Genomic DNA, 12865 nt, shown 5'->3' with positions numbered 1-12865 from the left:
AGACAAGGTGAAAGGACCTGCCAGAGAAATCCAGTTTCTGGGAGTGCGATGGCAAGATGGTCGCCGTCACATCCCAATGGATGTGATAAACAGAGTCTCCACCATGGCAAATCCCATCAACAAGAAAGAAACTCTGCGTTTCTTAGGCATAGTGGGATTTTGGAGACTGCACATTCCTGGATACAGTCAGATTGTGAAACCTCTCTATGATGTGACTCGAAAGAGAAACAGTTTCCAATGGGGTCCTGAGCAACAAGCAGCCTTTGACCAGATCAAGCGAGAGGTAGTCCAAGCGATGGGTCTGGGACCTGTCCGAACTGGTCCAGACATTAAGAACATTCTGTACACAGCCGCGAGTGACAATGGTCCAATCTGGTGCTTATGGCAAAGAGCTCCAGGGGAGACACGAGGACGTCCTCTTGGTTTCTGGGGTCGTGGCTACAGAGGCTCAGAGGCAAACTACACTCCAACAGAGAAAGAGATTTTAGCTGCTTATGAAGGAGTGAAAGCTGCTTCTGAAGTCATTGGAACTGAGTCACAACTTCTTCTAGCTCCTAGATTGCCAGTTCTGAATTGGATGTTCAAAGGCAAAGGTTCTTCACCACATCATGCAACAGATGCTACCTGGTCTAAGTGGATGGCTCTGATAACACAGCGAGCTCGAATGGGAAATCTCGAAAGGCCTGGTTTGGTGGAGGTGATCACAAACTGGCCAGAAGGCACAAGCTGTGCTAAACCTCCAGAGGAGAGAGTAGCTCGTGCTGAGGAAGCTCCTCCTTACAGTGATCTGTCTGATGATGAAAAGAGATATGCTTTGTTCACAGACGGTTCCTGTCGTCTTGTTGGGAACAAGCGGAGATGGAAGTCTGCAGTGTGGAGCCCAACGCGCAGAGTTGCAGAAGCGAGAGATGGAGAAGGAGAATCCAGTCAATTCGCAGAGGTAAAAGCTGTCCAGCTAGCTCTTAACATAGCTGAACGTGAGAGATGGCCAAAGCTTTATCTCTACACCGACTCGTGGATGGTAGCCAATGCCTTGTGGGGTTGGCTGAAAGACTGGAAGAAGAATGGCTGGCAGAGGAAAGGAAAGCCAATCTGGGCTGCAGATCTGTGGCAAGACATTGCTGCTCGCATTGAGAGAATCCCAGTGAAAGTGAGACACATCGATGCTCACATTCCTAAGAGCAAAGCTACTGAGGAACAACACCACAACCGTCAGGCAGATCTAGCTGCAAGAGTTTCCCAGGTGGACACAAACTCTGATTCTGATCCTGATCTTGACTGGAAACACCGAGGTGAGCTGTTCTTAGCTCGGTGGGCCCATGACTCGTCAGGACATCAAGGCAGAGATGCAACCTACCGATGGGCTCGTGACAGATCCATTGACATTTCCATGGATGCTATCACACAAGTCATCCATGACTGTGACATTTGTGCTGCTATTAAGCAGGCAAAGCGGATCAAGCCCTTGTGGTACGGTGACCGATGGTCCAAGTACAAGTATGGTGAAGCCTGGCAGATTGACTACATCACTCTACCTCGTTCTCGATCTGGTAAGCAGTATGTGCTGACTATGGTAGAGGCAAGCACTGGATGGCTGGAAACTTATCCAGTTCCTCATGCAACTGCACGTAACACCATTCTTGGCCTGGAGAGACAAATCCTGTGGAGACACGGAACTCCAGAGAGGATTGAGTCAGACAACGGAACTCATTTCAAGAACAATCTTGTAAAAAACTGGGCCAAAGAGCACGGCATCGAGTGGATATTCCACATTCCCTACTATGCACCAGCTGCAGGGAAGATCGAACGCTACAACGGTTTGCTGAAAACCACTCTCAAAGCCATGGGGGGTGGATCTTTGAAAAACTGGGAGAAACATTTAGCACAAGCAACCTGGTTGGTGAATAGTAGAGGTTCAGTGAATCGAGCTGGACCTGCCCAATCAGATTTGTTGCGAAAGGAAGAAGGTGGTAGAGTTCCTGTTATCAGAGAAAAGAATCTGTTAGGCAAAACTGTTTGGGTATTTTCTCCTTCAGGAGAGGCCAAACCTGTCCGAGGGGTGGTTTCTGCTGAAGGTCCTGGTCACACCTATTGGGTGATGCAAGAAAATGGTGAAATTCAGTGTATTCCACAAAGAAATCTAACTTTGGCTGAAAGAGGTTAAATTCAGAATGTTGCGCAGACAGAGCATCGCGCCCAAGAGGAGAGTTCATGAGATCTACGGTGCACGAACCCTGAGAGCCCTGAGTCACCTGAGAGTCCCTGTTCCTTCCTTCGCTCCATCTGCGAGGAAACAAGCTGTTTGCTGTTTTTCCTGTGATTTGACTCTTTTGAATCATCTACATCTGAGATAGCCGGAATGGACTATGGTCTTTATTCACCTATTGTTGTAGATATTATTTTAGGTTAGATAAATGATAGTAGCAGCCAATGGAATTGTTTAGAAGGGGTGGACTGTGATGGTTTGAAACTGTCTTTTTAATTTTTCCTTGCAAAGTTCAGAACAGAGAAAGTGAAAGAATGTAAATAAGTCACTATTGGGTGTAAGAAAGCAAAATAATGATTGTTCTAAACACTTCCATTGGATAGATAGAAATGTTTAAGAACTATTACCCAAAACAAAGTAGGCACTCTGCACATTCTGCGTTCGGCAGTGGGGGCAGTTGCTGGGCTGTCTGGCTGCTGTTTCTTCTTCTCTTCTGGCTGAAGATAACACACTGACCTTGGCAGCTAAGTTAACAGCTTTCTGCTTAACTAACTGTGCTTCTCTGTCCAGGGGGGTCTGGGGGGGAAGCTCCTGGGAGAGGGAGGCCCCTTTGGGAGGGTCCTCTTGGGGGGAAGCAAAGGGAGATCGATTGTGCTTTTTCTGTTGATTGTATATATTTGTGAATGTTGTGAATTTTGTATATTTGTACATATTCATTGCATTTCATTGTAGATTTTAGGCTCTGCTTGTAAATACAGCTTTTCATTTGCTTCCAGACTGGGCTAGCCTGGTTATTGTCGGTGGGGGGGGAATTTCAGCTCACACCGACACAGGCGACATGCTTTGTCTGACCTACAGAACTACATTTCCCATTACTATCTTCTTCAGAGCAGTTTCTGCCTCCACTCTTGTTCATGTACAACCACCTTAGCTGCTGAACGCAGTTTTTCTGTCAAGCAGGAGAAAAAGAAAGGGCATTCAGAGAAAGTAGGAATAAGAAGGGCAGAAATGAAAACACGGAATAGGGCAAGATACAAAAGGGCACAACACACAAGTAAGAAGAAAAAGCTCCAAGATTCAAAAGATAAAAGCAAATCAACTGTGACACAGAAGTGTATATTTTGGAACTCAGACACGGAGATCTCCTCACCTGATTGGCTGGTGCTAACATTGATGGTGGCGTAGTGGGGTGCTTCTGAACTCAACTCAGTCACCAAGTTGACAGCCTGGATCTCAAAGGTGTAACGTACACGGGCCAAGAGGTTGGAGACTTGCACACGACTTTCTGTGAGGCCCACTTGACGTGGTTCAAACTGCACAGCGTCCCCACAGCGCACACATGGGCCTGAGGACCCTGCTGGGCATACTTTGCAGATGACATTGAAGAAAATATCCTTGCGGCCACCCAGGTCCTTGGGGAGGCGCCAAGTCAGGAGCACGTTGGAGCCAACAACTTCATAGCTAAGGTCACGGGGAGCAGAGGGGATGCCTAGAAGACAGAATGAAAGATCAAAACATCATGAAAGAATGGTAGAGAGGTGGGGTAGGGAAAGAGACAAAGCAGAGGGAGAAGAACAGAAAGAACAAGTTGCTTTTTCTTCTCATTCTTTCTTTTGTTTAGCTGTTTCACTGAACAAGGCTAATGCAATGGGTTAACACAGGGGTGAGGAAAAGTAACACAAAAAAAAAAAACCTCCAGGCTGAGATAAAGAGTTGAGATAAAGAGTTTTAATGAGAAAAATGAGATCATACAACACACAGTTTCCTTTGCTTATTTGCAGGAAAGCTCAGCACAATGCAGGAAGCAGCAGCAGAAGCCAGAGAGCAAACCCACTGCCACCCACCCTGCCCTCACCCTCATGGAAAGGGCACACCCCTAGACCCAGAACCTGAAAGCAGCCATCAGCACAGGAAACCTCTCACGGGACAATCTGAGCTTCAAGCCCCAGGATACTTTGCTCCAGCCAGCACTTTTAATTTGACACTGGCATGTCAGCAGGACGGTTTTGAATATCAGCAGCAGATTTCAACTCAACCCCTGGCAGTTAAAAAAGATACATTCATTGCCTCATCAAAGATGCACTTAGGTACACAAGAGCAACTGTGCTATCACAGTGCAGAGAAATAAAATGAACAAGAAGGGTCTTTGTTTCAAGGGTGTGTATTTTACTTTTCTCTTAAAGAACAACCAATGTTTAGGGCAATTGCAAGCCTTAGAAATCCTAAATCTTGCACAAGCTTAATAAAGACTTGTCCAAGACATCTAATGCTCTTCTTTGGCACCTACTATTCTGAAGCCTCTCAGACTTCAGTTAGCCTATTCTATCCATTGCAGGAACTGAACCCCCTTTCTCTTATCATTACTCCTGCTGCCAGCCATATTCCTGAATGGCATCAGGAATAAACTATGACAGCTGAAAAACTTCCCATTCCATGCATCCAACACATCTCCTGCTTTCACAGAGACTGTGAAGAGGAGGAAAAAGCAGAGAGTAGTAAGATGGCATGAACATGAGAATGGGACAAGACACTGGAGCTAGAAAGTGAAAAGCTCAGACAGGCAGAAATAAGCAGCAGTTCTGCACTGCTAAACCTGGGCATAGACACAAAGCAAGACTGGAAGGGCAGGAACAGAGAAGCTGAACTCAGTAAAAAGGAGGGGTAAAGGAAGCAGGATTTAGAGAATATTCCCCTCAAAGGCTGTAATGATATCCAAGAATCCTCATTCTCACCATTATAGTCAAGAAATATTGATGAAAACTATGAGCAAAGCCTTTTTTCTGTCTTAGGCTGGTCAATATAAAGGATGGCACCCTCTGTTACTGTAAGTGGATGATATCTTTGTGGGGGATCTCTCTGGCTGCAATCTAATTAATTGCTGTACCATTTGAGTATTTCTAACAGGTGTCACATTTCCAGTGTTGCTGAAAAAATAAATTATGCTGGAAAATTGCACACAGAAGAGTGTTTTTAAAATTTAGTACTGACAAAATGAAGCATTTGTACATCAGGAAATGGCAGTTAGATTTTCTTTTGTGATCTTAACCTGGCCACTCAGCATTTATTTTCTGGTACAGTATTTAATTGCATGATCACACACTAACTAGTCTTCCCCTAAGGATTCTTATGATAGCCAACGAAAAAAATAAGATAACTGCTCAGGAAAAATAATCCCTGAGAAATAAAGATTGCTTGATGATGCCAAAGATGGATTCTATGCAGCAGAGAAAGCAAAGGATTGCAGGAAAACAACACAGTCATATTTCCTAATTTGAGTGTTTAACTTCAGAGCCATAAAGTGTTCACGAGATGCTTTAGGAAGTTAATTTTCTTCCCTGTCACTTCTACAAAATTCAAGGGTGATGTTTGATACATTATTTAAACTATATTTTTGAGTGCTAATCACTAACCTTATTTCATTTGCTGCATGTAATTATTCTTTCTTCACCTCCTAACATTCACAATTGATAACTGAAAAGTCATAGCTGATAAAAACCATATTCAATGAAAAAATTAATTTCTTCCTATAAATAAAATTTGCAGTTGTACCTTAAGCATACTTGCAATAGATGTAAGATTGCATGAATCATTTACAATTTGACAAAGGACAAGGAAAGTTTTGAGTTATTTCAAAGGTCATGAGAAGAGGTGACTTGCAAGTCCCCTGAATTCTTCCTTATTGACTGTCCTTACTTTCAAACATTTCATCCAAAAACTTACCAGTGCAGGGAGCATCAGAACTGTCTGAAGCAGGCCGATAGTAGTGGTCCTGACACATACATTCACTGGAACCTGGCAGTGGAGCGTGGCTGTGGGCAGGGCATACATGGCAGGAGTCATCTCCCACAGATACTTTAAAGAAACCAAGGGGACAGGCTAAGAGGGGAAAAAAAAAGAGAGGCAAAAATAGAAACTCATAAATTTGGATTCCGGAATCAATGCAATCTTATTTACTTTTAACTCATGCCGCTGCTATAGGAAGAATCCATTACATAGAGTAGCTACTGCTGCTTTTGCTGCTTGATGAAGCATGTGTAGTTAAAGTTGCAATTTTAAAACAGTTTATTCTATACAAATTCTATACAAATAAAAGAACCAGTCCAGAACAGCTTTGGCCATCTGAAATTATTGCCTTCTCGTTACTTAATCAAAAAGCTTTAGCACTGGAGATACCAAAGGACTTAAGTCAGATGATCTGTCTGGAAATAGCCCTAGCACTTACAGGTGTTATCCAGGTCTCTTCCCCACCTGAAGCACACACAAAAATGAGTATTTTGTCCTGCCTTCAACTGTTTCATTGCTCAAAGTAACATAAGCTACCATGACTGATTTTGTATCAAAATCTCGGAAGGAGACACTCAGATTGGCCGTCCTCTTGTTTTCCCAGTAATAGATAAAAGCCTTTTAATTTAGTCAGATATAATCTGTGAAAGCACAGGAATACTGGTGTATGCAAGAAGTTGAAACAAGGATGGAAATCTACCCTACAGGGAAAGAAGAGATAAAAATGATAACTTATTAACAATATGACAGTGCAACATGTTCTAGGTGTGGCAAACACTGCTATGCTGAATTATCTAACAGAAGGTTCTTGGGTCATTCATGGAAGTGCTAGGATGAAGCTTTTATAATTTTAATGTAAGCTTTCTCAAGCTGGTTTTATACATAAATAGATACAGCTCTTTCAGATTTTACAGACTGACAAGCTCAGATGAATGCTCATTTGTGGGAACGACATTTAGGTAGTTAACTTCACAATGAAAAGCATTTCCAGGGAATGGGAAACTTTCAGATGGACCCCAGACCACTGCTTGATGTCAAAAGACAGAAGGGACACACTCAAGAGAAAAACTGTCCTAGGGCTTATCGTAAGCAAAACATTTCAAAGGATTGTGGAGAGAAAAAAGTTATATAAAAAAAAGTGTAAGAGAAGAATATTGTATACAGGTGTTAATGTGAAATTAGGGTATCTAATGGATGTTTCAAAAAAAAGGAAGATCACACCAGAAGCTGTAGAATTAATTAGCTCATATGGTTATTCCATACTCTACTTACAAACTTCCACCTCTGATGACAATTATTTGGAAATGTTTCTAATCCACATAGGTGCTAAGTGGCTATTAATGCATCTTTCTTATCAAATGACTTCAGAAAAATAGAGTAGCTTCCTTATCTAATCTTCCTCTCATGTTCAATTGCCTTTGTTTTGGGTTTTCAAAGTCCATGGTAGAATTTTTGATGTATACTGTGGGACTAAAAGCATGCAAACCTTTACAAAGCTGAAAAAGTTACAGCCACAGTACAGGCATAACATCCAATAACATCTGTGGAGTCCTACCAGCTTTACACCTAGTTATATTACTTCATCCTATCTGTCAGGGGTCGTCTTTGCTGCAGAGTAACCTCCACCTGTACTCTGCTGGTAAATCCTGAAACAGGACAAACCGTGAAAGGGACTTCAGTAACTCTGAATGATAGTTAGTATACAGGAGAACACAGTTTTCAACACTCAGAAAATGATAACATTTAATGTGTGATACGTTGCCATATGGAAAGGAAGGGGGGAGAAGAGATTCTAATTTTGCATATGATGGATGATGGCAAGAGCAAACTGCCATTGCCTTCAGGCCTTTATCCAAGAGAAAAATGAAATGATTCTCACATGGAAAGATCTGTCCCTATGTTCCTATGGACAACAGAGATATTTTTCCCCCCTTTGTGAATTATATCCCTTGTATATTCCTGAATGGGATGTATAGAACAGCCACAGATGTAGAATATAATTTTCACATTTCTTGGCAAATGCTCCTGCACTGAAACTATGAGGGTTATGAATGGGAAGTTCTCATTCAGCTCACTGCATAGTCATTCAACCAAAATTTACCACTTTCAAGGACTTTTGTTTATTTCAAATTTGAGAAGGCTGAACTGAATACAAATGTCTATTTTCTTACAAGTCATTTTGTCTCATTCACTTTTTCTTGCATCTCAAGCTTTTGTCAAGGCTTAGAACCAATGGCACATTCATTCTACTTGTCAAGGTAGACCCCAATGAACAGCTCTTTTTTCTTGCTATTTGGTACTGGGAGCTTGCTTGCTGCTAGTTACAGCACTGAAAACGAACATGTAATGACAATGCCTGCAGTCTGTGATGCTAAAAGGAGATCTGTAGAGGACACAGACTTTACCTTTAGAGTGCAAAAATACATTTACCCTGCAAGGGTGGTGCTAAAAGTATTCAAGTAGATTAATCTCTAACTCCACTGCAAATCATATGGAAAGCTAGACAAAACTGACTTGAAGAAGAATTTGTCTGGTATTTAATAAATACATTTTCTTTAAACATAAACAAGGTTGTGTTAAAATAAACATTTCCACAGTGCTTTGAGGTCTACCAGCAACTCGCTGCTGAGATGGGGGATGCAAGGATGAGGTCTGCAGGGATGGCACACTGTTGATGAGTTAAGACAAAGTTATTAAGCAAAAGTGCAACGCTGTAGGGTTTATGCAAAGGAATGAGCATGCCAGTAGCACTGCCATCTCATTAAAGAAAGCCAGTTTACAAAGGCAGAACAAATCTACTGCTTAGAAGGCCAGGCAAGGTTTCATTAATGCTGTGGTTTCTTGCTATCTCTTACTTGTTCTGGTAGCATCTATTCTTGAATGTTATCTCAGAACTGTAAAAATCAGCGAATGAAGAATTGTTCTTTTATGCTGAAGAGCAATGCCATCATGAAAACTGATGGCTTTAAAGCAAATTACAGGTTTAAATAACAAGAATGCTTCCACCAACTAAATCAGCAGGGTTCTGAGAAAAACTTCCAATACAAGCAGAGCAGACAACAAACCAAACAACAACAAAACCCTTACGCACATTTAAGAATGCACTTTGTGAACCAGTTGCCACTGAGAGCAAAGTATCAGACAATGTAAACCTATCTCCCCTTCCCAATGTCTCCAGGTTCAATATTCCCTTGTCCTGTATTTCACATAAGCAGGATGTAAAGCAGCCACATAGGTTCATTTATAAGCACTGCACTAGAGATGAGTAAGCAGGACAAAATAAAATTCCTCTGCAGTTGTTTCACCACCAAACCAAATGTCAGTAATATTTCTTTGTCCTCACAACACTCCCTTCCTTTTGGGAAAAAGAGGTCAAGTTCTTTCCATTCTGGCTATTGTGCTCCTCTCCTCTGTAACCAAAAAACAGATGAAAGAGGGGTACCACCAGTGAGTGAGACTCTATTCAGATGTATCTTTTTCACAAGATGATTCAAGTTAAAAAGAAACACCAACTGCAAAGGCTTATTAGTTTGCTCCTCTGCAGCGATTATACATGATTCACACCTCCCCCAACTTCCTAATAAAAAGATTGTTAAAAAAAAAAAAAAAAAAAAAGAGAGAGAAAAAAAACAAGAAAAATATTCTCACCTAAAATTCATAGCCACTTTACACTTGCAGATTTGCCCAGTAGGTCTGAATTGACTATAGTAGACACTGACTGGCATCCATATAGCTGAAAATATGTCCTCCATGGGTAGGGGCTACAGCTAGAATACACTATCTGCTTCCATCTGAACCCTGACTTCTGCCACTGCATCCAGTCAAGGAACTGCTTACGTTCATGAGCACCTTAATCACTTTCCAAAATTGCCTAAGTTATGATAGCTCACTATACTCAGGACTTTAGCCCACAAATGGTAAAAATAATTGTTCCCATGTCATAGAGCTTTTCCTGGCATTGCCTCAGTCCAGTGACTGTATAAATAGGATACCAAAGGTCAAGTGAAAAAAAACCAACAAAAAACCACCATGCAATCTAAATAGACAAAAGCCATTTCCTTTTATTCCAGCAGTTATAATGATCCCACGACTGTCTTTCCACACACAGACCGAATCCACCTCCCATTTTTTTCTGAAGAATCCCTTTTTTCACACAACATTTTTCGATTTTCACATACTTGACATTCCCTTCTTTCAGTAAATGATGTCATCTCTGCCACTTGCTGTGGTCCTACAAGCCTTGCAGATGACTATTGTGCTTACACTTGCTGAAGAAAGCCCACCACCAACTGGCACAGCACCATCCTGAAGGATGCCTCAACAAGAGCAACATCTCCTAAAACACCTCCACTGTGTGCCTGCAGAACAGCATCATAAAAAAACACCACCAGCAGTTAAGACACAGGCCTTGTCACGGGGGGTAGGACAAGCTTATTGTTCCCCAGGCACCAACGCTTTCCAAGAAAATGCTGATTTATCTCCCACTGTTTCACAATATCCAACGCAAGGACAGAGTTGCAGAGCTAGCACCTCATGGGGCAAAGCAAGCTGCTACATCCCATTAAGTCAAGGTTATCATGGAAGGAGAAGGCAGAGTTCAGAGTCTGCACATGCTTCTCTCTCAGCTTGTCTCAGTCATTCTCCATCCTTGGCAGTGTCAGAATGTCACAACAGTTCAGCTAGGCACAGCACGTCTCAGAGCCACTGACCCACTTTTTCTAGGCTCCCCAGTACACCATTTGCCCCTGTGTTTCCCATGTTGGGCTGACTGTTCCCTGGAGACAAGTTCCAACTATGAGGCTAGAGGAACAGTTTCTGACAGACTTCTGACAAATATCAACAACAGCAGAGAAAAATTTTGCAGTCATGGAATAGGAGGGGAAGGAGGGTGAACAAAATGAAAATGGGGATGGTATAGACCAAGAATCAAATAAGTTAACAGACAAAGAAGCAGTGAAACACCCACTTGGACAGTAAGGACAGACAGGAAATACTCAAGAGAGCAACCCAAAATACAGCAAGGGGGGGAAAGAACGAAAGAGGCACTTAGAAGCTTCAGCAGAGCTTTAGGTACCACCCAGCAGTGTTTTCAGGGAACGTGATACAGGTGACACTGACTTTTTGCTCTCAGATATGATTTGGAACTGAGTTGGGACATAGGGAGACATTCAGAAGAGCATAAAATTACTCTCTTCTTGACTCAGTGCTGCATGAAGGGGAGGGTAAATTTAGGAAGAGATGAAGCCCCTTGCCTTCTAGCCAGTCCTCAGAGATGAGAGGGAGTAGAGGCAGCTGGACTTATCTCTTAATATGGATACTAGTTAGGGTGGCTTGCTCTAAGTCTGACACCAGACACATTAACAGCCCAGTTTTGCTGTAGGTCTGGTTGCATTTCAGAATCAGATGCACAGATAATATGATTTATTTACACTTGCAACAGGGATACAGATTCTGTCTGATTGCTGGTCATAGAAACTCAGCTGCAGCAGTGGCCCTACAGCCCTAAGAAAACACAGCTGCAGTTACTGGTGTCATTACCCTGGACAAAACACACTCAGCAGCACTGAGGTCACAGCTTTCAGGATCAGCAAGACAGAAAGGTGCCTGCATTTTAACAACTCTCAAAGCTTAGCCAATTAAAAAACACTTATCAATTTTAATTGCTTTGTAAGCCTCCAGCACTATGAATGGTATTTTAATAAAGTTACTTTGCATGACCTCAATCACTTCACAAAATAGGAACTTTAGGTAACATATTGACACCCATTAACTGTCCATTTCATTTGCACTTGGTAGTAGCCAGAGTATTTGTACTCTCAACGTCCCAGCTGATCTCTTACTCGATTAAACTATAACTTGAAAACTGTGTCTGCAACCAACAAAGAAGTGGCAGCCTAAGAAGTGGGGGAAAAGGGTCTCTCACCTTGGCAGGCTTGTTCATCATCGACAGGCTGGTAGCCAGCCTTGCAGGTGCATTGTCCAATGGCCACTATCCACTCCCCTTCTCCATTGCAGTGCAACCGGACACCTGAAGACCCAGTCATGCTCTTCTCTTCAGCATTGGGTACACACGTCCCTGGTGACTCCACTAGTGAGGTCTTCTCCCCTCCAGCAAATGTTTCAGGGAAGGATGCAAATCCTTTCACCACAGCTGGGCACTTGTAGAAAAAGACTTGGACTGCCACCAGGGACATGCAGGCACCTGAGTCCTGGAAAGCCAGGTAGAAGCCATGCTTGGTGAGTGGCCCAAAGCTACGTACTTTAACATTCATCTTTAACACCTTCCCAGTGCTGTCCACCTGGGAAAAGCTTTCATCAGCTGCAATAGTATCTACTTTGGTCCAGGGGCCCTCACGCCACTCTGGTAGTTCCTGAGTAGCTGTATCAGCCTCTGACTGGTGGTAGTACAGTGTGAAAGTCTCTTTGCAAGAAGAGGCCACAGTGTGCATGCTGGCACAGTCTCTCACTGAGAAGCGCAGGCGGACGTGGACTCGGTGGGCGCCGCGCCGCTCTATGAAGTGGGTTCGCAGCCAGTTGTTCTGACCCGGCTCAGCCACGTTACAGACTTGAAACGTTCGGATCAGGCGCTTCTTGTCATCCCAGACACTTATCTCATCCCACTGTAAGGGATGCAGGGGAGAGAAAAGAAAGAAAAAATGGTTTAAAAAAAGAACAAAAAAAAAAAAAAAAGGATTCAGTGTTCAACTTCACCAAAAATAACAGGACAGGCCTTCTTTCCTTCTTGCTGCTGTATCTATGGCAAGACCTCAATCTGCTGATGGTATGTGCAGCACTCTAGATAGGACAAATTATGGCCATGTGAAAAAGAGCTGTTAAAGCTTGCAAGTTAAGAACTGTTGTGATAGAAAACACAAT

General features: G+C 42.7%; 1 protein-coding gene across 1 annotated transcript in view; it reads right to left on the bottom strand.

Annotated features, from left to right (window-relative positions):
- The window catches only part of EPHB6 (EPH receptor B6), a 42338-nt gene that overhangs the window by 21760 nt on the left and 7713 nt on the right, over positions 1 to 12865 (bottom strand). Inside the window, exons 3-5 of the mRNA XM_054386563.1 lie at positions 11913 to 12609; positions 5927 to 6082; positions 3357 to 3695 (exon numbers count right to left, since the gene is read on the bottom strand). Of these exons, the coding sequence (XP_054242538.1) occupies positions 3357 to 3695; positions 5927 to 6082; positions 11913 to 12609 (1192 nt within the window). The remainder of the gene's footprint in view (positions 1 to 3356; positions 3696 to 5926; positions 6083 to 11912; positions 12610 to 12865) is intronic.

This window comes from Indicator indicator, chromosome 14 (genome assembly GCF_027791375.1).
Source record: "Indicator indicator isolate 239-I01 chromosome 14, UM_Iind_1.1, whole genome shotgun sequence".
In the NCBI taxonomy this organism is placed as follows: domain Eukaryota; kingdom Metazoa; phylum Chordata; class Aves; order Piciformes; family Indicatoridae; genus Indicator; species Indicator indicator.
Note: the sequence above shows the minus strand (reverse complement) of the source record. Positions and strands in the feature narration are given on the sequence as shown.